The sequence below is a fragment of the Myiozetetes cayanensis genome, unplaced genomic scaffold, assembly GCF_022539395.1.
Source record: "Myiozetetes cayanensis isolate MyiCay16 unplaced genomic scaffold, myiCay2020 scf465, whole genome shotgun sequence".
Lineage (NCBI taxonomy): Eukaryota > Metazoa > Chordata > Aves > Passeriformes > Tyrannidae > Myiozetetes > Myiozetetes cayanensis.
The window spans coordinates 1-26,354 of record NW_026087704.1 but is presented as its reverse complement, the minus strand read 5'-3'; the positions used below and the strand labels follow the sequence as shown (position 1 = coordinate 26,354).

The 26,354-nt window shown below is 51.3% G+C and overlaps 1 protein-coding gene across 1 annotated transcript; it reads right to left on the bottom strand.

Moving 5' to 3' along the window:
• Positions 1–9,422: 9,422 nt before the first annotated feature.
• LOC126648220 (zinc finger protein 213-like) lies at positions 9,423–10,890 on the bottom strand. The gene is made up of 2 exons (XM_050330967.1): positions 10,815–10,890; positions 9,423–10,685 (listed from the first exon to the last, which is right to left on the bottom strand). The coding sequence occupies exons 1-2, from the start codon at positions 10,864–10,866 to the stop codon at positions 10,339–10,341; spliced, it is 399 nt and encodes a 132-aa protein (XP_050186924.1). The 5' UTR covers positions 10,867–10,890; the 3' UTR covers positions 9,423–10,338.
• Between the last annotated feature and the right edge of the window lie 15,464 nt (positions 10,891–26,354).

Sequence of the window (26,354 nt, the reverse complement as noted above, 5' to 3'; positions counted from 1 at the left end):
CATTCAAAATTCCCAAGGTAAAATTAAAGTATAGATGAGAGAAAAGTCATCATAATTGTTTTCTAATCTACCAACTTCATAATATAATTACACAGAGAAAGGAAATATTCTTATCTAAAACCAATAAAAAAATTACTGAGATACCCACCTTCATTTCAGTTGAATACATGAACTCAAAGCAACCATTCACATGCAGATTATCCACAGAGCAGCACTGCCTGCTTGTCCCCAAATGTTGTCAAAGATGCAGCCTCCTCTTTTGAACTCTCAGGTGTCTCCCTGCTCCAAAGATCTGGGCTGGAGCCCAGGGCAGGCTGGCTTTGCTCCCAGGAACCTGCCAGAGCCCTTCTTAGGTGGTGCCAATCTGCCAGGCAGTGTTTCCCAAAGCTGGAGGAAGCCTGAAAAGGAAGGAAACTTCCCCAAACCCAGCCAGGCTTTTCTCAGCAGCTGAGCTGCTGCCCAGAGCCTTTGCCTCCCTGCACTCAGGGCCTCCAAGGAGCTGCTGCAGAGTCCCTGGGGAGGCTTTGTCAGGAGGGGCCCTTGGGGGGCTCCTTAAGGCTTCAAGGGCCTGCAGGATTTTCAGAGTAATTTGGGGTTTGCTTTTGGTTTTGCACCTCTGAGAGGTTTGTGCAACCCTGGCCTCCAATTATCTGCTGTAACGAGTCCCTTGAGAGCCCCAGACAGTGACAACCCTCAGTGGGTCATTAATGCTTCAAGGCACTCAGGGTTTATTAAAACACTTCTTTTTGACACTGAGTCTTTGAGAGGTTTGTTCAGTCCTGGTCTTCAATTATCTGCCCTAATGAGTCCCTTGAGAGCCTTTGTCAGGAATGGCCCTCAGTGGGGCTTGATAAAGCTTCAAAGTACTGCCAGTTTGTTAAGGTACTTTGCCTTTTCCTTTGACTCTGAGTTTTGAAGAGGTTTGTGCAATCATGGCCTCCAATTCCCTGCTTTAATTAGTCCCTGGAGAGACTTTGTCAGCAGTGACACTCAGTGGGGCTCATTAATGCTTCAAGGTACTCAAGGGTTTTGAAGGAATTTTTCCTTTTGAAAGTGAGTCTTTGAGAGCTTTGTTCAGTCATGGCCTCCAATTCTCTCCTCCACTGAGTCCATGAGGAGCCTGTTTTGGGAATGACCCTCATGGGTCATTCAGATGCTTTCAGATTCTTTTGGTTTTCCTTCTGACTTTCACTGATGGACAGGTTTGTACAATCTCCCCTCAGTACCTGAGGTTTTAGGACTCAGCTCCAAAAGTCCCCCGGGGCTCAGTCAGATAAAGCAAGTCCTGACAAACCATGGCCCTTCCTGTGATTTCCCTCTAGTCTAGACTGTAAATTAGGAATGTTGTCTCATGGAATCAGGGGACCATTGTGACACTGCCCAGAGCCTTTGTCTGCCTGCACTCCTGGCCTGCAAGGATCTGCTCTAAGGAGTCCCTGGGGAGGCTTTGTCAGTGCCTGCCCTCAGTGGGGCCCAGCAAGGTTTCAAGGGACTTGGGCTTTGGCTTCTGACTTCTTGAGCAGCTTCTTCAATCTTCTCTCAGTGCCTCAGGATGATGGACTTGTCTCTAAACACACTGTGGGGCTCATTAAAATACAGGAAAACAAATTATTTTTTTTTCTTTAATTGTCTTCTTGTCTTCAAGTCTTCAACAACTAATTGGAGTTAATCTGTAGTTTAGCTGAGGAGGACGATTTTAAAGTGGAAGTCAGAAAAATGTAATTTTCTATGAAAGGGAGTGATTTACACAGAGCCTTGGGATATAAGAGGGTCAGGGTGCAAAGGATTTGAACAGAAAGATAAGAGGGCAAAAGAGATTAGTAACATTTAATCATTGACCAACTTAACAGTTAGCAAGTGATTCGATATAATTTGTGCAATTGAACTCTGACTGAATTATAGATTCCCAACAACACTCACATCACAGTCAATTCACACCCACACCCAGGCAGAGATGTGCAGACAAACAAGATCTGGGTGTGTAAAGGTCCCTCTCCAAAATTCTCCCTGTTCTAAGTGGAACCCTCCCACACATCCCTTTGTGTTTCTCACCAGACAAGGGTCACAGCTGGAGGAGTGTTTGCTGAGGGGGGTCAGAATTGTCCTTGGACATCAGGGATGCTCTTTGCAGTGTTTCAAACTGGAGGGTTCCAGTCATGGTTTAGCTGGTTCTTAGAAACTCAGCAGGATTTTTTTCCCTTTCCCCCTGTCCACTGCATGCAAAGCTGTTAAGTGGGCACCTAAGGGGCACAAAGTAAGCTGTTTTCTAGTTAATGGCTCAGAATCTCGTCTCCTGGGAACAGGAGCTAGGAGCTTTTTTTTTTTTTTTTTTTTTTTTTCCCCTCTTTTTTGGGAAATGGGGTGGAGTTCAGGCTTTCTGCTTAGGCTGGAAGAAGATTGGAGTAGAGTTTGGTGTGGTTTTTTTTTGTTCTCAGCCTGGTTCCCTACTGTGGATCCTTCTTGGATTTTCATCCTAGAGGAACTATATTGGGAAGTTGGGTTTTTTTCTCCTTCCCCATTCCAGTTGATATCTTTTCTTAGCAGTGGTCCTTGTGCACATCAAAGGGAGAAGGAAAACTAAACCGCACGATTCAACCAGCTGAACACAGTGAGTTTTTTCCCCATTTTGGAGGACTTTTCTTTTTTTGGTTTTTTTCTCTCCCCCCCCTCTCTCTCTCCATTTTCCCAATGTGTGGGACAGGGGAGGGAAACCCATTTTCGGTTTCTCCAACAGACCCCGGAGGGTGTTACCCCGACATGGCAATGACCAGTGATTCCACAGCACCCCCTGCTGGCCAGTAGAAAGAACTGCATGCTCTGCCTTTCCAGTGATCCAATAGTGCCACCTGGTGACTGGCAAAGGGCACTACAAGCTCTGCCATCTCCAGTGGCTGAGCGGCACCACCTGTTGACTGGTTAGAATAGCACCAAAGGGTGCAAACTGAACTGTTTACATGGGTTTTTTTCTTTGTTTTGAAGGGGATTATTTGTGGGTATAGAAGATTGTTTGGCTATTTTACTTGTTTTCTTTTGTTCTTTCTGCCAATACACACATACTTTTAATAAAAGGTTGTTATTTTTCCTTTTCCATAACTTTTTTTTTCTCTCAATCAGAGCCTCTTAATTTTCAATTTAAAATTGCTTAGAGGGAGGAGTTTGGGTCTTTTCTCATAACTCATCCTCAGCCAAACAGCTGTGTCTCATTTAAACTGGGACACCCAGTTATATATAGACTCTCAGATTAATAAAGTTTCTGCTCTACCCAGTTGCACTCAATCCTTAGGTAAATAAAGTTATTGTTTAATAAAGTTTTTGGTTTTACCCAGTTGCACTAAACCCCTTGGGAAATAAAAGTTTAAGATTTTTACCAAGTTACCCCCAAGACCCCTAAAAGAAAGCCTTAATTAAATACTAGTTGCACTTTGCAGACCTGTAAAGGTAATGCAGTTAATAAAGTTACTATGTTAAATGTTATGTTAAAAAGTAGATTACTAAAAAGTTTCAGAATTGCACTGTTCTGTATCTTGTTGTAATAAAAAGGGGGAGATGCAGCATTTGGGGTTTCAGGAGTGCCAGCAGAGCATTCTGGGAAACGAAGTCTGTGGGACCCCGGTGCACATGAGCAGTGAAGAACCTTGGCAGGATTGATTGAGAGGATTACCTGTTGGGACGTGTTACAATTCAAAACTCCTACTGAAACTTTTGTTCTCTCTCAATAAAGCATTCTGTTACACACCATCTTGGTGTCTCTTGGTCCGTGCAGACTCCTTATTTATTATATTAATACTATTACAACAGTTTTTTCCACATCTTGGCTTTGGGAAAGGTTGGGGAAGGCCAGGAAAGGTGTTAGCAGGGTGGTTTTGCCTGAGGTGCTGAACATGGGGGCAGGTCTCTCTTCACAATTCCCAAGAGAAGAGATGGCAGAAAGCTGCCCTGCAGCTTTGTATTTCAAACTTTGTATTTAAAGGAACAGGAAAAGAGACTGAGGGGAAGGGGTTTCTTTCCTGGAGGGCAGGGCTGTCGTTCTCTTGCAGGAGCCCTGCGCTGGAATTGTCAGTCCGACTGCCAAATTGGAATGTGGACAAAGATTCCTGCCAGACAAAAGGTGGCAGGACAGAAAGCTCTTGCTGCCCATGGAATGCCCAGGGTGTCCCACCAACTACACCTGAAACCCGAAGGTTACAGGCTTTGTTTCCTGGGGGAAAGTCTGTGACATCACAAAGAGTCCCAGGTAGATGGGGGGGTTGCACTGTGACATTCTGTGATGTTGGTTCTTTGGTTTCCAGGGGCTATTCCAGAATGGAGAGGATGAGCCGTGACATCACAAAGGGGCCCAGGACACACGGGTGGGGCTGCATTTTGAGGTTTTGGGGCATTGGCTTTTTGGTTGCCAGGGGTTGTTCCAGAATGGAGAGGATGGGTTGTGACATCACAAAGCAGCCTTTTGCACACGGATGGGGTTGAACTGTCACATGGTGAGGGCTTGGTTTTTTGGTATCCATAGGCTATTCCAGAATGGACAGGATAGACCATGACATAACAAAAGGGTTCAAAGCACATGGGTGGGTCTGACTGTGCTGTTGTGGAGTGTTGGTTCCTTGGTTGCCAGGGCCTGTTCTGGAATGGAGAGGATGGGCCGTGACAAGCAGTACCTGTCAGAACTGCAAAGACAGACCCACAAGAATCTTACATGGGGGAGATTCTCTGCTCTGCCCTGCACACCCCAGTGCTGGGCCTCTCTGCTTCCCTCTCCTAAGGAAATTGTTCTGAGACATCCCCTTCCCTACATTAATTTCAAAAGCCATCCTGGTAATTCCCAAGCCTGTACCTGGCTCTCATCCCCTCTCTGGCTCAGAGCCCTCGACTGATCTTGGAGAGAGTTGGGACTGTCCATCCAACTTTGCTGTGGTTTTGCCAAACCTTTCCCCCACTGGGGCTGAAAATGGTTTTCTCTAGGTGGATTTCTGGAGAAAAAGCCAATCAGAAGTTTTAGTAATGCCTCTGTCAATTACATATTAAAGAAACGAAAGAGAAGGTGGTGATGCAGATGAAATTAGTAGCCATGTAGGAGAGGAGGCAAGCCCCAAGGGGGCCAGAGCCCCCTCCTCCCCTGGCCCTAGGCTGGGGGCAGTTGTGGCACTGAAGCCCCCCTTCTCTCTTGTAACAGAGTAGAGAGAAAAAAAGTTTCAGAGAAGAACCTGGACAAGACATGCTGCAAAAGGAATTCCAGAGAGATAGCACAGCCTCCAAGGTCAAAGCTAGCAGTCAGAGGAGAGGGAAGAGAAGCTTGAAGTGGGGGCTACTTTTCCTCTCTCTCTCTCTCTTTCTCTCTCTCTCTCTATCTCTCTCTCTCCCTTCAGCAGGGAAGAGACTGAAAACTAAAAATCCCTGCCACAAGTGGAAAACTGTTGGGGAGCAGAGACGACCCTCTGCAACTCATGAAGGAGCCCATGCTTAAAGAAGAATGCTTGAAGAACATGTGACTCCATGAGAAAGCCTAGAATAAAACAGAGTCCTGCTGGAGACCTGTGGCCCATGGAGAGAGAGACCTAGGCTGGAGTGAGACAGCTTGGATAGGATGTGGGATCTCAGTGAGGGATCCATGCTAGTGAAGCTGATGTTGTAACCCTGAGGGAAAGCAGAGAATGGAAGAACTGTTGTCCGAGGGATGAACCCATGTTGGAGAGGTCTATCAAAGACTGTTCTCCTGTGGGAAGGGACCCCACAGGAAACAGGCATGGACTCAAAAGCCATTATCCCCTGTGACTCTGTGGTGAAGATCCATGGTAGGCAAGTGTCTCTTTGCAGTCCATGGAAGACCCTACAGGGCCTGGGTAACCCCCCAGGCTCTGGTCTTAGCCCAGGAGGGGGGTAGGCCCAGCCCTGAGGCCAACATAGAGGGAAGAGAGAGAAAGAAAAACAGTTCCAGCTGCAAAAAATCAGAGTTGTTATCCTAGAGATAATAGAAGATGAACTTTTGAGACCTGGAGCTCTTGAAAGAGACTCCTTCTCCTCCTGAACTGGTACAAAGGAGTAAGGGTATTTTTATAAATACGTAATACTTTTACCTAATCAGAATTGTTGTAGATATAGTTCTTTAGTTTTTAACTTGCTAGAAATAAATCTTAATATTATTCTTCGTAATCAAATCTCATTTTTCTGCATAAACGTTCTCTCGACTTATAGCAATTGTGTGGGGGGTGAGAGAAAACCTGGGAGCGGGTCTATCTTAACAATTCCCAAGAGAAGAGATGGCAGAAAGTTGCCCTGCAGGTTGTATTTGAAGGAAGAGGAAAAGAGGCCGAGGGGAAGGGGTTTCTTTCCTGGAGGGCAGGGCTGTCGTTCGCTTGCAGGAGCCTCGCGCTGGAATTGTCAGTCTGACTGTCAAATTGGAATCTGGACAAAGATTCCTGCCAGACAAAAGGTGCCAGGACAGAAAGATCTTGGTGCCCATGGAGTGCCCAGGGTGGCCCACCAGCTGCACCTGAAACCCGAAGGTTACAGGCTTTCTTTCCTGGGGGAAAGGCTGTGACTTCCCAAAGAGTCCCATGGCAGATGGGTGGGGCTGCACTGTGGGGGTGTGGGGTGTTGGTTCTTTGGTTTCCAGGGGCTATTCCAGAATGGAGAGGATGGGCCGGGACATCCTAAAGGGGCACATGGGTGGGGCTGCATTCTGACCTTGTGGGGTGTTGGTTCTTTGGTTGCCAAGGGCTATTCTGGAACAGAGAAGGTAGGCTGTGACATCACAAAAGGGTCTCAAGAACATGGGTTGGTTTAGTGGGTTGACCCTGGCTGGATTTCAAACACCCACTAAAAGCTGCCCCCTCCCCCTCCCTCTGAAACTCCACAGAGGAGAGGAAAAAAACAGCTGAGGATTCCTGAGTAGAGATAAGGGTCAAGAGGAAGTTGCTTCCTAATGGGCAAAAGAGACTCAAAGTAGGGATAGTTTTTAAATGTATTACTCACAGGATAAAAGCCAAAGAGCGAGAAATAAAACAGTCTTAAAAACACCTTCCCCCCACCCCTCCTTCCTTCTCAGCTCTCCCTCCTCCCCCCAGCAGTGCAGGGGGATGGGAATGGGGGTTACAATCAGTTGTTGTTTCTGTCACTGCTCAGGGAGAGGAGTTGGATCCTTCCCTGGATGTCCTGGATGGACCTCTCCAGTGAGTCCATCCCTTGGGCAGCAGCTCTTCCCACCCTGCTGTCCCATGGGTCCCTCCTCCATGGGGTCAGTCCTTCAGGGATGAGCTGACCCGGCGTGGGTTCCCAACAGGGGCCATGAGTCCTGCTGGGAAAAACCTGCTCCAGCCTGGGCTTCCCTCTGCACGGGCTGCAGGTCCCTGCCAGGACCTGCTCCATCCTGGGCCTGCCCCGGGGTCACAGCCTCCTTCCTACATCCCCCTGCTCCAGCGTGGGAGCCTCCAGGGGCTGCAGGGGGGTCTCTGCACCCCGATGCTCCCCCAGGGGCTGGCGGGGCCTCAGCTCTGGTGCGTGGAGCACCTCCTGCCCCTCCTTCTGCACCCCCTTTGTGGTCTGCATTGCTGTTCCCACATTCCCACTCCGCTCTTCCCTGGCTGCAATTCCTTCTGGCCCTAAATCTGTTATCCCAGAGCTGTTCCTGTTGCTCCTGATGGGCTCAGCCTTGGCCAGCAGCAGCAAGTCCGTCCTGGAGCAGCTGGCATTGGCTCCACGGGGCAGGGGAAGCTTCTGGCAGCTTCCAACAGAAGCCACTCCTGCAGCCCCCTTGCTACCAAAACCCACCCACAGAAACCCATGACACCCAGTGACTTCCACTTGCCCCAGGATGGTCCCAGTTCCCATCAGTGTGATCCCAGTCACTCCCAGTTCATGCCAGTTGCCTCCAGCATGCACCCCGTCACTCCCAGTTACTCCCAGTTGCTTCCAGCATGATCTCAGTTGCTCCAAGTATGTTCCCACTTGGCTTCCAGCATGGCCCCACTGGCTCCCAGTTCCCCCCTGCATAGTTCCAGTCACTCCCAGTTTGATCCTGGTCCCTTACAGTCACTCCCACTATGATCCCAGCATGGTGCTGGTCACTCCTCTTATGGTCCCAGTCACTTCCAGTCACTCCTAATAGGATCCCAGTTGCCCCCAAGGTGGTCCCAGTTGCTCCCAGCCCCCCCAGGATGGTTCCTTTCCCTCTCAGGGACTCCCAGTCCAGGATGGCCCCAGGCACTGTCAGTCCCTGCCTGGATGATGCCATTTGCCCCCTGCATGGTCCCAGTTGCTCCCAGTATGATCCCAGTATGAGTCCAGTCACCGCCAGTATGATCCCAGTAACTTCCAGACACTTCCAATAGGAAGCCAGTTTGATCCCACTCATCTCCAGCATGGCTGCAGTTCCTCCCAGACACTCCCAGTATTATTGCTGTCACTCCCAGTATGATCCCAGTATGACCCCAGTAGGGGCCCAGGTGCTCCCAGTATGATCTCAGTTGCCCCAGTCCCGGTTATTGGGGGGCACTAGGGGGGTGCTGGGAGGATCCCAAGGGGTGGAGCCGAGTTTGGGGGGGCAGAACCGGCCTCGGGATGGATCGGGAATGGGGACCCCCCTGTGTTCCCCCCGTGTCACCCCACTCTGGGGGGGCTTTGGGAGGGCACCTGCCCCTCAATAGGCACCCAGCTCACCCCAAAAGGTGCTGGGACCCCCCAAATCTCCCCAAAGCCTCTCAAGCACCCCCAGACACACTCAGAGCCCACCCAGGACCCCACCCAACCCCTTTTCTGGGGGGTCTTCTCTGGGCACTGGTGGTGCTGGGAGCCCCCTCGGCTGTGGGCGAGGAGCTCTCGGGTGAGCAGGGGGTGGGAAGGGGGAGGTCGGTGGGAAAAGGGGGGTCAGAGGGGATAAAAGGGGTGGTGGGACCCCAAACTGAGTGGGAGGGGAGTGGGACCTCCCTAAAGTGGAGAGGGACTGAGGTTCATGGGGAAAGGGTCGGACAGGTGAAAAGAGTCGGGAAAGGGTAGGGTGGGACCCCCAAACTGAGCATGAGGGGGCTGGGGAGTGGGGGGATGATGTAGAAGGGGTGTGGAAAAATGTCGGGATTGGGACCACAAAACTGATCTTGGAGGGGCTGGGGATTGAAGGGACAATGGAAAAGTGGAAGGAAAAGGGAGAAGGGTGGAAAAGGGAGGGTGGTCTGGCAGGTCTGATGATCCCCAGGAGGTCTTTGGGCCCAAAAGCACTACGAAAGCGGGGTGACCCCCTGAGCTCCCAACTGACTGTGGGGTGCTGGGGCTGCTGGATCCAATCTCAGCCTTGGGTTATGCCAACAGGTTCAGTTTAGAGGAATTACAGAGGTGGACTGAACCACTTTTGTCCCCCAGGTTTTAATAATAGCAAATCAAATCTATTGATAGAAATGAATTATTTAGGGTTACAAATGATCAGACAAAAGATCTTCATCAGAATTATTTACTGCACAATAGAAACACTAAAACTACCATTAGTACAGCATAAGATAGGACAGTGCTCTACACTAAAGCAATTGTTGAAGCAATTCTACTCAAGCTGGCACCAAAGCAAGAATTATGAATTAGACATGGATGGAACTCCCCCAGACCAACGCTCGTGGGGAGATCTCTGCTCTCAATCTCCAGCAGTGACCTTGGGGGTCCCAGTCAAGGCAGGAATCTCCACACCCCCCAAGAAGGGTTCTGTTGGCACAACCTGCCCCTGGCAAAGGGGACTGGCCCTTTCTGGTGGAAAGGGTTGGACTGACAGTCACTGGACTCCAGGGGTTGCCTCACCATCAGGGAGTCATTTGGAGTGGGAGCAGCGGCCGAAGCTCTTCCCGCAGTCGAGGCAATCGTAGGGCCTTCCCTTACTGGTGGGTCCGTTGGTGTCTGGTCAAGGTAGAGCTCTGGGTGAAGCTCTTCCCACACTCCCCACACTTGTAGGGCCTCTCTCCGGTGTGGATGCGCCGGTGCCTGACGAGGGTGGAGTTCTGGTTGAAGCCCTTCCCGCAGTCGGTGCAGCGGAAGGGCCTCTCCCCTGTGCGTGTCCGCTCATGCACGAGGAGATCTGAGCTGGTCCTGAAACCTCTTCCCACATTCCAAGCACTTGTAGGGCCGTTCCCCAGTATGGATGAGCTGGTGGGTACGGAGGTGGGAGCTGTTCCTGAACCTCTTCCCACATTCCCTACACAAGTAGGGCATTTCGCCAGTATGGATGAGCTGGTGGGTACGGAGGTGGGAGCTGCTCCTGAAGCTCTCCCCACATTCCCCACACATGTAGGGCCACACCCCAGTGTGGATGTGCTGGTGGGTGCGGAGGCTGAAGCTCTGGCTGAAGCTCTTCCCACATTCCCCACATGTTTAGGGCTGTTCCCCAGTGTGGATGTGCTGGTGCCTGAGAAGGTCGGAGCTGTCCCTGAAGCTCTTCCCACATTCCAAGCACCTGAAGGGCTTCTCCCTGCTGGGAGGCTGCTCAGGGACCACCAGCTCGGAGCTCCGGCTCCAGCTCCAGCCGCCTTCCTGGCACAGGACGGGTCTTTCCTCCTCAGAGCTCCCTGGGCTGGCTTTGCAGCCCCTCCTCCGGGGGCATCTCCGGGCCTTTTCCTCCCCGCTGCCTTCCTGCACCAGGGAGCCCTTCAAAACGGCCTCTCCCACCAGGCTCTGCCGGGGGGATTTGTCCTCCATGCTCTCCGTCCTCAGCTCGGGGCCTGGGGCAGGAAGGAAGAAGGACAGGCAGGGGATTTGCCTCCGGTCCAGAGGGAAGGCCAAGGACATCCCCCCAAATCCTGCCCCAGCACCACAAGAAAGGGTCAAAGGGGCACTGACTTCCTCCTCACCTGCCTGGGGGGCCCACAGCAGCTTCCTCTTCCTCGCAGCCTCCTCCTCCATCTGCCCAAGCTTTGGGAAGGACAAATCCTGCTGGGGGGAAACAAGGACTGAGTGCATTGGTTTGGGGGTTCCTCCTGGCCATGTCCATCTCCAGAACTCACCCAGCATCCTGGGACCACAAAAACCTCAAAAACACCAAAAGCCCCCCCGCCCCCCCAAAAAAAAAAACAAACCAGAACTCCAAGATTCAGACCAGAAAAAAAAACCCTTCCAGGAGTTCCCCTCCCAAGTCTCTCCACTTTGGAGTTCTGGGAGGTCCCTCCTGTTTGGGCTGCTGGGGGGGTTTCTTGTGTATTGGGGGACCACCCTCCCAAGGGTCCCTACCCTCTCTGGGTTCCTGGGGGTCCTGGACTTCCTCCCCCTCCAGGGTCCCCCTGCTCAGGGATGTTGGGGATTTTGGAGGCCCCAGGGGTCCCTTCTCCCCTGACTCTTTGCTTTGGGGTGCTGAGGGGTCTCAGGGGTCCTACCTCCCCGGGGTCTCCCCCTCTCCAGGCTGCTGTGGGTCCTGGGAATCCCAGGGGTCCCCCTTCTCCGGGCTCCCCTTTCTCTGGGGTCCGCCCATCTGGGCTGCTGGGGGTCCCAGGACTCGCCCTTCTCCAGGCTTCCCACTTCAGTGTCCCAGAGGACCCAAGGTACCCCCTCTCCAGGGTTCCTGGGGGAACCCTAAAAACTTCCTGTCTCTGCAGGTTCCCCCCTTCATGACTTCCATTCTGCTGGGGGTCCCGTGGGTCTGGTACCATCCCTCTCTGCACTCCCCACTCCAGGGGTCTCAGCAGCCCCCACCGGCTGTTCCTCCTCCTCTTCCCCATCCTCCTGGCCTGGGTCCCCCTTGCCTGGCCAGTCCCGGTTTGCCAGACCCCAGACCCCTCTTTCTTTGACTCCAGGACCCCCCTCCCTGCCCCCACTTTCCTCACCATCCCACCTCTCCCAGTCCCTGCATCCCCCTGTTTCCTGGCTGGCCATCCCCCGTCACCTCAGCCCCAGCCCCCCTTTTCCTTGACTCCAGGACTCCCTGAAGCCCCTTCCCAGTTCTCACAGCTCTCCCAGTTTCTCCCTTCCCTTGACCCTGGGACCACCCTGATCCCCAAATCTCCAGGTCTCCCCAGTTCCCCACTCCTGGCTTATCCTGCCGGGCAGTCCTGGGGTGCCCCAGGGACCCCCTGAACTCCCCATTCCTGTACACCAGATCCCCCGTGAACACCCTTATCCAGGACCAGGACCCCCCTGCACCCCCTTTCCTGGTCATCTCACCTCTCCCAGACTCCACAGTCCCTTTGCCTTTACCTTGGGACTCCCTGGACCCCCATTCCTGGACATCAGGACCCCCCTGCACCTCTTTCCAGCACTGGGACTCCCTTTCACCCCCTTCCTCAGCTCCAGGACCCCCTGCAACAACCCCTTTCCCGGCCCTCCTGCCTCTCGCAGCCCCCAGGCCCCTCTTTTCCTTGATGCTGGTAACCCCTGGATCCCCATTCCTGTCTTTTCCAGACTCCTGAATCCCCCTTTTTTGTTGTTGTTGTTTTTGAACACCGGGGGACCCCCTGGACCCCGTTTTCTGGACGTTCTCACAACCCCTCCACGACCCTCCCTTTCCCCGACACCAGTGACCCCCCTGCAGAGGCTCTCCCTGGACCCCCCATCCCACCTCTCCCGATCCCTGCCCTCCCCTTTCCTTGGCCCTGGGATCCCCTCCAACTCCCCTTTCCCAGCACTGTGCCCCCCCCACCCGGCAGCCCCAAGATTCACCCCAAAACACCAAGATTCACCCTAAAAAAGCACTCCCAGGGTTCCCCCCTCTCCGATATCCCCACTTTGGGGAGCCGCGGCGGGGTAGGGGGGAATTGGGGAACTCTGGGAGTGTTGGGGACAATCAAAGAGTTCCTGACACGTGGCCGGGGCCTTTGTTCGGCCCGCCGGGAATCGACAACAAACCTCAGTCCCGGACGTCCCCCTGGCCGGGGATCAAGCGATGGGGACGCGAAGGGACCCCAACAGAAACCCCTTTCCCGCTCTCCCACCTCCCCTTATTTTCTTCTCCCATCCTTTTCCCGTCGCCCACCCCTCCCCCCCCATCAACCCCGGCTTCCTCCCCTCCCGCCCTCGGTCGGTCTCTTTGGGGGTCCCACCCCCTCTCTCGCTCTCTTTGGGGGTCCCACCTCCCCCTTTCTCCTTCCCCTCTCCCTTTTTCCCATCCATTCCCCCCCAAACCCAAACTTACCGGGCGAGCTCTTCGCTCGTGGAACGGAAAGGGGGGAGGAGGAGCGGGAGGAGGGGCGGGAGGAGGAAGAGGAGGAGGAGAGGAGGAGGAGAGGAGGAGAGAGGAGGAGCATCTTCCCCCCAATCCCTCACGTTGCCGCGGGGGGAGGGGAGAGCTCCTCTCAGATATTTTGGGGGAGGGGCCTCCGGGGTGGTTTCGGGGGTGGGGGCGATGTTTGGAGCTCCGAAGCTGAGCCGCAAATGTCCCTCGGGAGGACCTTAGGGGGACTCCTGGAGGTTTTTTGTTTGTTTGTGTTTTTTTTACGGGGGGAGGGGGATCCCGGTGTGGGTTCCCGGCAGAGCCCCAGGATTGGGCGGGGGGATGCGGGGACTCCCCCGCGGTGGGGGTTGGTGTTTCGGGGTCAACCCGGTCCCGGCGGGGGAGGGGGACGCGATGACACCCTTTTTTAGGGACCTGGGAGTGGGAGAAGCAGAGAGGGGTCACAGCAGAGCTGAGGGACCCCAGCAGCCGGCGTGGGCGGGGAGGTGGAGGAAACATGGAGAGGGTGAGCAGAGAGGGGTGTGGGGGGACCGGGGACCCCCGGACCCTGAAACAGGGGGCTCTGAGAGGGTGATGGCAAAAAGGCACCAAAAAAAAGGTCCAAAAGTTAACAAGGGTTCAGCTGGTAAAGCTTGTCCTGTTTGCTCTCCCTGCTCTGCTGGAAGAATAAATCAGGTAAATGAGATGTTGCAATGGGATACAGAATGCCCAGAACCAGGACTTTGCAGGCTTGAAGGATTCAGGTCACCTAATGGGGGAGGTCTCTGAGCAATTCATCATTCCGGGGTATTTTCAGCATCAAGGGGGGACCCCCCGTGATTCCCAGGATCTCCAACAGCCCAGAAAAGGCCGAACCCCAGAGAGGGGGGACCCCAAAAACACAGGGGATCTCCCAACAGACTGAACACAGCGGGGGACCCCCAGAACCCTCAAAAGTTGGGGAGTTCCTTTGTTGCTCCAGATGTCCTTTGTGTTCTGTGAGGTTCCAAAACATTTTGGGGTTCCTTTTGTTCCTTGAGGTTCCCAAAATGCTTCGAGGTTCCTCTTACTCCACCAGGTTCCAAACTGCCAAAAAGAACCGGGTAGACCTGCGGACCAAAAAGAACCGGACAGACCCAAGGGCCAAAAAGAACCAGACGAACCTGAAGGCCAAAATGATCCGGAAAGACGTGAGGGCCATTAAGAAGCAGGTAGATCTGAGGTCCAAAAAGAACCAGACAGACGTGAAGGCCATGAAGAACCAGACAGACCTGAGGGCCAAAAACTACCAGGTAGACCTGAGGGCAAAAAAAGAACCAGACAAACCTGGTCTCTCTGTGATGTCACCCCAGCCTTGTGAAGTCACCAGTGTCCCCCGTGCTGTCACAAATGTCCCCGTTAATGTCACTGGTGTCTCTGTGGTGTCATCACTGTCCCCTGTGATGTCAACAATGTCCCTAATGATGTCCTGCTGTCTCTGTGATGTCACCACTGTGCCGAACTGTGGCACCTGGTCCCCGTCATGTCACTGATGCCAGTGATGTCCCTGTGAAGTCACAGCTGTCCTTTTGCTGTCAACAGTCCCCTGTGATGTCACTGATCCCCAGTGATGTCACTCATCTCCCTGTGATGTCACCACTGTCCACTGTGATGTCAACAATGACCCTGATGATGTCACTGGTGTCACTGTGATGTCATCCCTGTCATTATGAAGTCACTGAAATCCCCTGTGATGTCACCAATGTCCCTGTGACATTATGGCTTCCCATTATTGTCACCAGTCCCTTGTGATGTCACCAATGTCCCCGATGATGTCACTGGTGTCTCTGTGATGTCACTCCTGTCATTGTGAAGTCACCAATGTCCCCTGTGATGTCAGCAATCTCCCTGTGACATCACGGCTTTTCTTTTTGTCACCAGTCCCCTGTGATGTCACTATTCCTCAATGGTGTAACCTCTGTTCCTGTGATGTCACCACTGTCCCCAGTGACTTCAGCAATGTCCCCAATGATGTCACTTGTGTCTCTATAATGTCAACCCTGTGCTTGTGAAGTCACCAATGTCCCTCTGACATCAGAGCTGTCCCTTTATTGTCAGCAGTCCCCTGTGATGTTACCCACGTCCCTGTGATGGCACCACTGTCCACTGTGATGTCAACAATGACCCAGATGATGTCACCGGTGTCACTGTGATTTCACCCTTGTCCTTGTGAAGTCACTGAAGTCCCCTGTGATGTCACCAATGTCCCTGTGACATCACTGCTGTCCCTTTGTTGTCAACAGTCCCCTGTGACATTAGTGGTCCTCAGTGATGTCACTGCTGTCTCTGTGATGTCACCACTGTCCCCAGCGATGGCATCATGTCCCTGCGATGTCACCAGACACCTTTGACATCATCCATGTCCCTGTGACATCGTGACTATCCCTTTGTTTTCACCAGTCCCCCGTGATGTCACTGGTCCTCAGTGATGTCACAGCTGTCTCTCTGATTTCATCCCTGTCTCTGTGCTGTCATTGACGTCCCTGTGACCTCACTGATGTCCCTTTGTTTTCACCATTCCCCTGTAATTTCACTGTTCCCCAGTGATTTCACTGATGTCCCCTGTGATGTCGACAATGTCCCAGATAGTGTCCCTGGTGTCTCTGTGATGTCACCCCTGTCCTTGTGAAGTCACTGATGTCCCCTGTGATGTCACCGATGTCCCTGTGACAACAGGGCTTAGCCTTTGTTCTCATCAGTCCCCTGTGATGTCACTGGTCCCCAGTGATATCACTGCAGTCCATCTTATGCCACCACTGATATCAGCAGTGTCACCGTGTCCCTGTGAATTCTCCAGGATCTCTGTAATGTCTCCAGTCCTTTGTGATGTCACCCCTGTCCTTGTGAAGTCACCTACGTCCCATGTGATGTCACTGATGTCCCTGTGACATCATGACTGTCCCTTTGTTGTCACCTGTCCCCTGTGATGTCACTGGTCCTTAATGATGTCACCAATGTCCCTATGATTCCACCACTGTGCCCAGCGATGGTATCATGTCCCTTTGATGTCACCAGACCCCTTTTATTTCACCAATGTCCCTCTAACATCACGACTGTCCCTTTCTTGTGACCAGTCCCCTGTGATGTCACTGACCCCAATGATATCACTCATGTCCCCCTGATGTCACCACTGTCTCCAGTGGTGACACCAAAGTCGCTGTGACATCATGGCCTTCACTTTCTTGTCACCTGTCTACTGTGATGTCACTGGTCCCCAGTAATGTCACTGATGTCCCTGTGATGTCACTGCTCTCCATGTGATGCCACAACTGTGCCCAGTGGTGGCACCATGTCCCCATGATGTCACCGATATACTTGTGATGTCACCAGACCCCTCTGATGTCACCAGTGACACCAGTGATATCACTGGTCTCTCTGTGATGTCACTGATATCCTTGTGAAGTCACCAATGTCTCTGTGATGTCACTGCTCTCCCTGTGATGTCACAACTGTGCTCAGCGGTGGCACCATGTCCCCATGATGTCACTGATGTCCCTGTGATGTCACCACTGTCCCCTGTGATGTCACTAATGTCCCTGAGGATGTCACTACTGTCTCTGTAATGTCACTCTTGTTCTTGTGAAGTCATCAATGTCCCCAAGGATGTCACCGATGTCACTGTGATATCACCAATATCCCTTTGGTGTCACCATTCCCCTGTGAGGTCACTAGTCCCCAGTGATGTCACTGCTGTCCCTGTGATGTCACCAGTGTCACTGATGATGTCACTGGTGTCTCTGTGATGTCACCCCTGTCCTTGTCAAGGATGTCCCCAATGATGTCACTGATGTCCTTGGGAGATCACGACTGCCCCTTTTTTTTTTTCACCAGTCCTCTGTAATGTCACTGGTCCACAATCATATCACTGCTGTCCCAGTAATGTCACCACTCTCTCCTGTGATGTCACCAATGTCCCCCATGATATCACTGGTGTCTCTGTGTTGTTATCCAGATCCCCTGTGATGTCACTGATGTCCCTGTGAAATCACAGCTTTCCATTTGTTGGCAACAGTTGCCTATGATTTCACAGGTTCCTCTGTGATGTCACCACTGTCCCCAGTGATATCACGGGTGTCTCTGTGTTGTCACCGATGTCCCCTATCATGTCACAGATGTCCCTGTGACATCACGGCTTTCCCATTGCTGTAAGCAGTCCCCTGTGACATCACTGGTCTCCAATGATGTCACTGCTGTCCTGGTGATATCACCACTGTCCCCAGCATTGCCACCATGTCCCTGTGATGTGATGTCACCAGACCCCTGTGATGTCACCAATGTCTCTGTGACATCACTGCTGCCCCTCTGTTGTCACTCTGATGTCACTGGTCCCCAATGATGTCCCTGCTTTGTCTGTGATGTCACCACTGTCCCTTGAAGCCACTCACTTAAAACTTTGAAACATAAAAGGTTAACACAAAATTGTAAGAGAAATTTCAAAACCTTAACATTAGGAAACTAGGCAGTCCTTGACATAGCAACTCAGCGAATCCTAGAGCAGTCCTAGAGAGATAACTGCATTCCTCACAGAGATAGCAACTCAGCAAATCGTAGGATGAGCCAAAAGTCAACCTGACCTTATTGTGTTTGCCAAAACTGCCTTAAAAGGAGAAGATCGAAAGAAAGTTCAGAAGTTTACAGTGAGGAAGACTCACACACGACCCCCCGCCCAGAGGAAGGCAACAGGAACTCCCACCGTGAAATCTCCCCAAATTGAAGACTCCGCCCAGACTCCGCCTTCATATGAATATTACAATTAGATGTCGCAATTTAATGAATATGCATGATTGTGTTGTAATCCTATACTCAAAAACTGTATAAAAGAGCTATGCTGATTGTACACGACGGAGCTCTTTGCCCAGGGCGACCTGGAGAGCTCCCCAACGCGTTGCAATAAAATACCTCCTGCTTTAAAGAAACAAACTTTGTCTCTAAAGCAGTTTCTCCGTGCCTTTTGGGGCAAAATTTCGGCATCACCCTTGTGATGTCACCACTGTCCCCGATGATGTCACTGGTGTCTCTACCCCCCTGGCCTTCTGAAGTCATCAATGTCCCTTTAACATCACCACTGTCACCTGTGATGTCACCAATGTCTATGATGATGTCACTGGTATCTCTGTGATGTCACCAAGGGCCCCCTCTGATGTCACCAATAGCCCTGTGACATCACAACTCTCCCTTTGTTGTCAGTAGTCCCCTGTGAGGTCATTGGTCCCCAGTGATGTCAACGATCTCCCTGTGATGTCACCACTATCCCCTGTGATGCCACCAGCGTCACTGATAATGTCACTGGTGTCTCTATGATGTCATACCTGGCCTTGTGAACCAACAATGTCCCCTGTGATGTCACAGATGTCCCCGCTGATGTCACTGCTGTCTCTGTGGTGTCACCACTGTCCCCTGTGATGTCAACAATATCCCCGATGATGCCACTTCTTTCTCTCTGATGTCACCACTGTCCCCAGAAGTGGCACCATGTCCCAGTGATGTCACCGATGTCCCTGTGACATCAGGGTTTTCCCTTTGTTGTCTGTAGTCTCCTGTGATGTCATTGGTCTCAAATGATGTCACTGGTGTCTCTGTGATGTCACCACTGTCCTTGCGAAGCCACCGATGTCCCCTGTGAGGTCACAGATGTCTCTATTGGTGTCACTGGTGTCTCTGTAGTGTCATCACTGTCCCCTGTGATGTCAACAATGTGTCCAATGATGTCACTGCTGTCCCTGTGGTGTCACCACTGTGCCCAGCCGTGGCACCTTGTCCCCGTGATATCACCGATATCCTTGTGGTGTCACCAGTCCCCTGTGATGTCACTGATCCCCACTGATGTCACCTCTGTCTTCTGTGATGTCACCATTGCCCTTGATGATATCACTGGTGTCACTGTGATGTCACCCTTGTCCTTGTGAAATCACTGATGTCACCTGTGATGCCACTGGTACCCAATGATGTCACCCATGTCCCTGTGATGTCACCACTGTCCCCTGTGATGTCACTGATGTTACTTTGATGTCAGTCATGTACTTGTGATGCCACTGATGTCACCGATGTCCCTGTGACATCACAGCTGTCTCTTTGTTTTCATCAATTGCCTGTGATGACACTCGTCCCCAGTGATGTCACCAATGTCCCTTTCATTAGGGTTAGGGTTAGGGTAAGGGTTAGGGTTGAGGGTTTAGGGTTTAGGGTAGGGTTAGGTTTAGGCTTAGGTTTTAGGGTTAGGGTTGGGGGTTAGGGGTTAGTGTTAGGATTTAGGGTTTAGGGTTAGGGTTAGGGTTTAGGGGTTAGGGTGGTGGTTAGGATTAGGTTTAGGCTTAGGTTTTAGGGTTAAGGTTGGGGGTTAGGGGTTAGTGTTAGGATTTAGGGGTTAGGGTTAGGGTTAGGGTTTAGGGGTTAGGGTTAGGAGCAAGAGTTAACTTAGGTTTTAGACCATTTTTTGGTTAGAGTAAGGGATAGGGTTACGGTTAGTGTTTAGGGTTTAGCACTAGATTTGGGGTTAGATTCTTTTTTAAGTGTAGGTCTAGGGTTCAGTATGGACAAAAATACCTCCCAGTCCAAAGGTGCACGCACACAAAGCTCTTGCTCTTTGTGCAGTGCCGAGCATGACACAACAACTGCACTGGAGAGACAGAGGCTCAGGGCTTTCTTTCCCGGGTGCAATGCCAGTCGTTCGCTTGTAGGGACACTGGGCTGAAACTGCCGTCTGACAGCCAAAATTCCATAAGGATGAAGAAAACTCCCTGACCAAAGGTGCACACACAGAAAACTCTTCCTCTTTATCCGGTACCGAGAGAGGCACCCCAACTGCACTGAGTAGATAGTAAGTTAGGGTTAAGGTTAATGGTTAGGGCTATGATTAAAGGTTAAGGTTAGTGAAAGGGTGAGGGTTAAAGTTATGTTTAGGTTAGGGTTAGGGTTAAGGAAATGTTTTGGTTAGAGTTAGGTTTAAGTTTAGGGTTACGGTTAGGGTTATGTTATGGTTAGGGTTAGGGTTAGGATTAGGTTAGAGTTAGGATTATTGTTTAGACAACATTTGGGTTAGAGTAAGGGATACAGTTACGGTTTTGGGTTTGGGTTTAGGTTTAGATTTTTTTTCAATAAGAGATCTAGGGTTCAGTACTGTCTAAGATACCTCCCAGTCCAAAGGTGCATGGACAGAAAGCTCTTGCTCTTTGTGTAGTGCCGAGAGTGGTGCACAAATTGCACTCAGTAGATGGTGAGTCACAGTTAGAGTTAATGGGAAGTGCTCGGATTTAGAGTTAAGGTTTCAGATGGGGTTAAGGTTAGAGTTAGGATTAGGTTAGGTTTAGGGTTTAGGTAATGTTTGGGTTAGAGTAAGGGATAGTTTTATGGTTACGGGTTAGGGTTTAGTGTTAGGTTTAGGTTTAGAGGTTTTTTTAAGTTTAGGTCTAGGGTTCAGTACAGATGAAGATACATCCCAGACAAAGGTGCCCCCACACAAAGATCTTGCTCTTTGTGCAGTGCCGAGAGTGGTGCAGCAACTGCACTGGAGAGACACAGACTCAGGACTTTCTTTCCTGGGTGGAAGGGCAGTCGTTCTCTTGTAGGAGTGCTGGGCTGAAATGGCCATCCCACAGTGTGACACATTTGCTTGTTCTAAGGAAAAAATGAACTGAGCATTGAATGTTTTCCTTCCTCCCCTTCCACACTTTGTGGGAGGGATGTTGAATGGGCAGGTTGGCCTTGCCTTGGGTGATTGAGCAACACAAAAGAACTGGTCAGGGACTCAGATTCCAGACTGATGGCCCTCCAAGTGGGTGGGGAGGGATGAGGAGGTTTTCATTGTTTTCTTATCTTTTCCCTCTCCTGGGAAACAGGACACTTCATTGTTGTCTGAACTGAGACAAGGTGTGGGTTGGAAAAGCTCCAAGGTTTCTTTATTCTCACCCTGGTCCCTTGACTCCAGTTTGCCTGCACCCTGTTTTCTGCCCCCAGCCCAGACCTGATCAGCCTTCATCAGAGAGGAACTCTTTGAGAAGGAGGTCACCCATTTTCCCTCTTCTACTCCCGTGTTTTTGGCAGTGGTTTTTTGTTTGTTTGTTTGTTTGTTTGTTTGTTTGCTTTTGTTTTTTTTTTTTTTTTTTCCATATCAAGAAAAAGGGGAAGTCACACAACCAGACAAAGACAGTGTGAGTTTCCTTGGGAAGAACTCCTTCTCTCCTCTTTCCCCTTCTCGGTGTGTGTGTGGAAATCTCCATTTTCGGTTTCTCCTGCACCCCCAGGGACCCCCCATGGTAACCTCCACATCCAACAGCGCCCCCTGCTGCACACCAAGGAACACTGCAGGCTCTGCTCCTCCAGTGATCCAACAGCGCCCCCTGCTGACTGTGGTTCCAATTGCACCAAAAAAGTGCAAACAGATATGTTTACTTTTTGTTTGAAGGGGACTTCTGGGTAAATGATTATTGTTGGGTTGTCTGTGTTCTTTCGTTGTTCTGCCAATACACATATATCCTTTAATAAAGGGCTGTTATTTTTTTCCTTTCTCCACACTTTCTCTTAATTTCGGATTTACAATTGCTTAGATGGAGGAGTTCTGGTTTTTCCTCATAATTCATCCTCCTTAGCAAAACATTTGTGTCTCATTAAACTGAGACAGACAGCCAAAATTTAGTACAGATGAAGACACATCCCAGACAAAAGGTGCCCGCACAGAAAGCTCTTGCTCTTTGTGTAGTGCCAAGAGTGATGCACCAACTGCACTAGATAGGTGGTGAGTCAGGGTTAGGGTTGGTGTTAGGGTCTAGGATTTATGGTAAGGTTTAGCATTAGGGTTAGATTAGGATAGGATTTAGGTAAGGTTTGGGTTAGAGTAAGGGACAGGGTTATGGTTAGGGGTTAAGGTTTAGCATTAGGTTTGGGTTTAGGATTTTTTTTAAATTTAGGTCTGGTGTTCAGTACAGATGAAGATACCTGCCAGACCAAAGGTGTCCGCACAGAAAGCTCTTTTTCTTTGTGTAGTGCCGAGAGTGGCACAGCAACTGCACTTGAGAGACAGAGGCTCAGGGCTTTCTTTGCTGGGTGGAACTGCAGAGCACACCCCCTCACTGCAGCCCCAAAAGTGTTCCATGGTTGCCTTCATCATGTCATGGTCTACCCTCTCCATTCCAGAATGATGCCTGAAAACCAAAGAACCAATGCACCACACCCCCACCTTGCAACATTTCCTTTTTGCCATTGGCCTAGCTGTGATTTTATGGTCAATCATCTCTGTTCCAGAATGAACCCTGGACACCAAAGAACTAATGCCTCACACCCTAAGAATGTCTGCCATGGGACTCTTTGTGATGTCACGGCCTATCCATTCTGGATTGGCCCCTGGAAACCACAGAATCAACGCATCACACCCCAGAGTACAGCCCAACCCATGTGCCATGGGCCCCATTCTGATTTCACAGCCTGTCCTCTCCATTCCACAATGGCACCTGGAAACCAAGGAACCAATGGCTCTCATGCCACACTGTAGCCCAAGCCATGTGCCCATTTGTGATGTCATGGCATATCCCCTCCATTCGACTATGGATTTTGGCAACCAAAGAACCAGTGCTCTACATCCCCACAGTGGAGCCCCACCCGTGTGCCCTGGGCCTTTTTGTGATGCCATGGTCTATCTTCTCCATTCCTGAATGGCCCCTGGAAACCAAAGAACACAAGCCCCACTCCCACAGAGTGCAGGCCCACCTGTGTACCGTTGGCCGCTTTGTTACATCAAAGAACTAGAGATAAGAAGGAGTGGCTGGAGAGACATGAAGAGACTGTGAAGGTACACGGAGTGGGGGTGGGGGAAGATTTCTGCAGTCTGATCTCCACTGAGACATCCACCAGAACCTCAAACCTTCCTATTCATACTGTTCTACTGCCCCTCCTTTCTTCCCTTGGATTTTCTTTCCTAACCTAAATCCCAGCCAAAAGTAATTTTTAGCCCTGGCTGGACACAAAAAAGTCCATGCCAATGGAGCGTTAAAATACCATGTGAGGTCACAGGGTCACATCTGTTCCTGCATCAAAATTGTCATCAGTTGGCAGAGAAAGGTTTGTCATAATGTTAAAGTTTTAGAAAAAAAAAGCTCTGCATATTCCCATGTGGGCTGGGTTTGATGTCCCCACACGAGCCCCGTGCAGCAGGTTTTTGTTAAAACTCCTGGAGATAGAGCTGCTCCAGGGGGACGTTTCGCCTGACTCTTCTCCTTGGATGAGGCAGAAACATCCCCTTTCTCTTGCCCTTCTCGGTGTGGGGGCGAAAATCGCCCTTGTCAGGTAGCCCCTGCAGGCTCTGCCCCTCCGGTGATCCAACAGCGGCCCCTGCTGATCGGGATTGGAATTGCGCCAAAAAGTGAGGAATACCGGACTGTGTCCTTTTTTTTTGAGGGGGATTTTTGGTCCAGGATTCCTCGATGATCCTTGTGAGTCCCTTCCAACTTGGAATATTGGGTGTGATTCTGTGAAGTTCCACAGGGCTGTGTGTGAGGAGAGAACAGGAGTTGAGCAAAGCAGAGCAGGGCAATGGTAGCACAGCCCTTGAGCACTGTGAGGACACAGCAAAGGATCCAGATCCAGAGGGGAATGGCTGACCCTGGAAGAAGGGTGGGTCACAATGTGGACAAAATATGTCTAGGAGGGAGGAGCACTGGAGGACTGCTGAGAGGGGCAGGACAGGGCATGTCCTGGGCACAGGGCAGGACACAGGCTGTGTGGATCAGGTGTGCAGCAGTGATGGGCAGAGCTGCTTTGGGGAAGGCAGGAGGAGGATTGCTTCCTTCAGCCCCCAGGGGACTCTGAACGAAAGGGGGTTATTTTCAACACTTCCCAATGGGTTCAGGGCACAGTGTAACACCTGGGAGGTGCTGAAATGCTTTCGGCATCAGAGCCATCCACCTGGAACCACAAACCACAGAAAAACTGGGCTTGGGGTGGTGTCAAACAGGGGAAAAAGGAGATGTGGGATGGAGCCACATGGTGGGAAAATTCTTGTCTAGTAAATACTCAGAAATGGGAATGTGGAAGGGGCACGGGGCTGAGCTCTCTCCAGAGCCACCACTGGGCAGGGCATTCATTTCTTGATCCTCACAGATGACACATGGTGGATCTGGGATCCCCACCGTTTCTCAGTGTGTGCAGCACCTGGGGGAGCTGCAGGCTCTCAGTCTGTGCCTTTCTCCTCCCAGGCAGCTGGTCCAGCTCCCAGGCAGGCATAGCCATCAATGGGGAAGGATTCCCTCCTCACACACTCAGTGACCCTCAGCATCAGGGCCAAGGCTGCTCAGCTGCCACCACCAGGACATGAGGAGGTTCATCAGCTGGGATCTCACTGGGCTGGAATGGCATATCCTGCTCACTGCTTCCTCTCCCCATCACACCTTCCCTGGTCTCTCCTCTTTTTCTAAGAGCCCATGTCAGCCAGTTGGGCAGATTTGCATGAGCTGGCTGGTTCCACATTCATCTAAAGGATCAAGATGGGAGCTGGGGGAGGAGTTCAGTGTCTGGGATGGTCCCTGCACAGGACACCAAGAATCATGAGCTCTACATTTCTCTAACAGACAGCAACCCCTCGACTAAGACAATATTCCCTGTCAGAGGCAAGTGATAACTTGTGAGCCCTTTCCACTCTTCTTTCCTCCTGGATATGTTTTGTCCACATTGTGACCCACCCTTCTTCCAGGGTCAGCCATTCCCCTCTGGATCTGAATCCTGTGCTGTGTCCTCACCTTGCTCCTCTTGTCGTCCGCCCCCATCAGCACCCTCGTCCTGGAGAGATGGGGCCACTGAGCACTGGGAGAGCCCAGCCTGGAGACATCCCCATGCCCATCAGTTCCCTCTGATGCTCTCCCTGCCCTGCACTCCCTGCTGTCCCCGTGTCTCTGCCCCCTAACCTGAGTGGGACCAACCCCACCCCCAGCTCCCCTTTGGGCTCAGCCCGCTTGGGGCAGTGCTCAAGGGCTGTGCTGCCATTGCCCTGCTCTGCTTTGCTCAGCCCCTGCTCTCTGCTCACACACAGCCCTGGGGAACTTCACAGAATCACACCCAGTATTCCAAGTTGGAAGGGACCCACAAGGATCATCGAGTCCAACTCCTGAGCCTTCCCTGGACCATCCCCCAGAGTCACACCATGTACCCGGGAGCATCGTCCAAACGCTTCTTGTACTTGCACCAAGTCAGCAGTGCTGAACCCCCACACAGGCACCTCCTGCTCCCAGACAGCAGCATCTCTAGCCTCTGGGTAAGGGAGAGGGGATGCAGCCATCTCCTAAGTTATCCCAAACAGGGCATTCACGTTCAACCTTGATGTCTGCCTCACCCCTCTGGGAGGATCTGTGGGCATGTGCTGGGAATTCCTGGAGGTGCTGCCATTGCTGGAGGAGCTGCATTTCTGTTCTTCCCCCCACTGTCCTGGTTTTAGCTCTCCTGAAGGAAACATTTGCTTGGAGATACCTCAAAACACCCCCAGGTCCTTCTCCATGAAATACCCCTGCTCCCAGTTTTGTGAAATCATCTGGTGCAGGCAGGGAAGGTGTCCACACAAGTTCTCTGAGAAGGGCAGAGGCAAATGGGAAGAGCCTGGAAGATCTCTGGGCTGTAAACAAAGCATGAATTTGCACCTCTCTCAGTTTAATGAAACACAAGTGTTTGGCTAAGGAGGATGAGTTAGAAGGAAGACCAAACTCCTCCATCTAAGCAATTGTAAATCCAAAATTAAGAGGCTCCAAGAATGGAGAGGACATATGGAGAAATGAAAAATAACAACCCTTTATTAAAGGATATATGTGTATTGGCAGAACAATGAAAGAACACAAAAACAACCAAATAATCCTGTACCAAAAATTCTCCTTCAAAAAAAAGGAAACAGTCAGGTATTCCTCGTTTTTTGGCGCAATTCCAATCCCGGTCAGCAGGGGCTGCTGTTGGATCACCGGAGGGGCAGAGCCTGCAGGGGCTCCCTGACAGGGGCGATTTTCGCCCCACACACCGAGAAGGGCAAGGGAAAGGTGAAGTTTCTGTCTCATCCAGCACTAATTCTAACCCTAACTCTTACACTAACCCTAACCCTAATCGATAACCCTATCCCTTACTCTAACCATAAAGTTACCTAAACCCTAACCCTAATCCTAAATACTAATCCTAAACCCTAACCCTAAACCCTAACCCTAACCCTATCCTTTATTCTAACCCAAACGTTACCTAAAACCAAACCCTAACC

Excerpts from the sequence above, each read along its gene's own strand:
- LOC126648220 (XM_050330967.1), bottom strand. The coding sequence starts at position 10,866 with ATGGAGGAGGAGGCTGCGAGGAAGAGGAAGCTGCTGTGGGCCCCCCAG. Across the intron at positions 10,686-10,814 it reads GCTGTGGGCCCCCCAGGCAG|GCCCCGAGCTGAGGACGGAG; the intron begins GTGAGGAGGAAG and ends TTCCTGCCCCAG.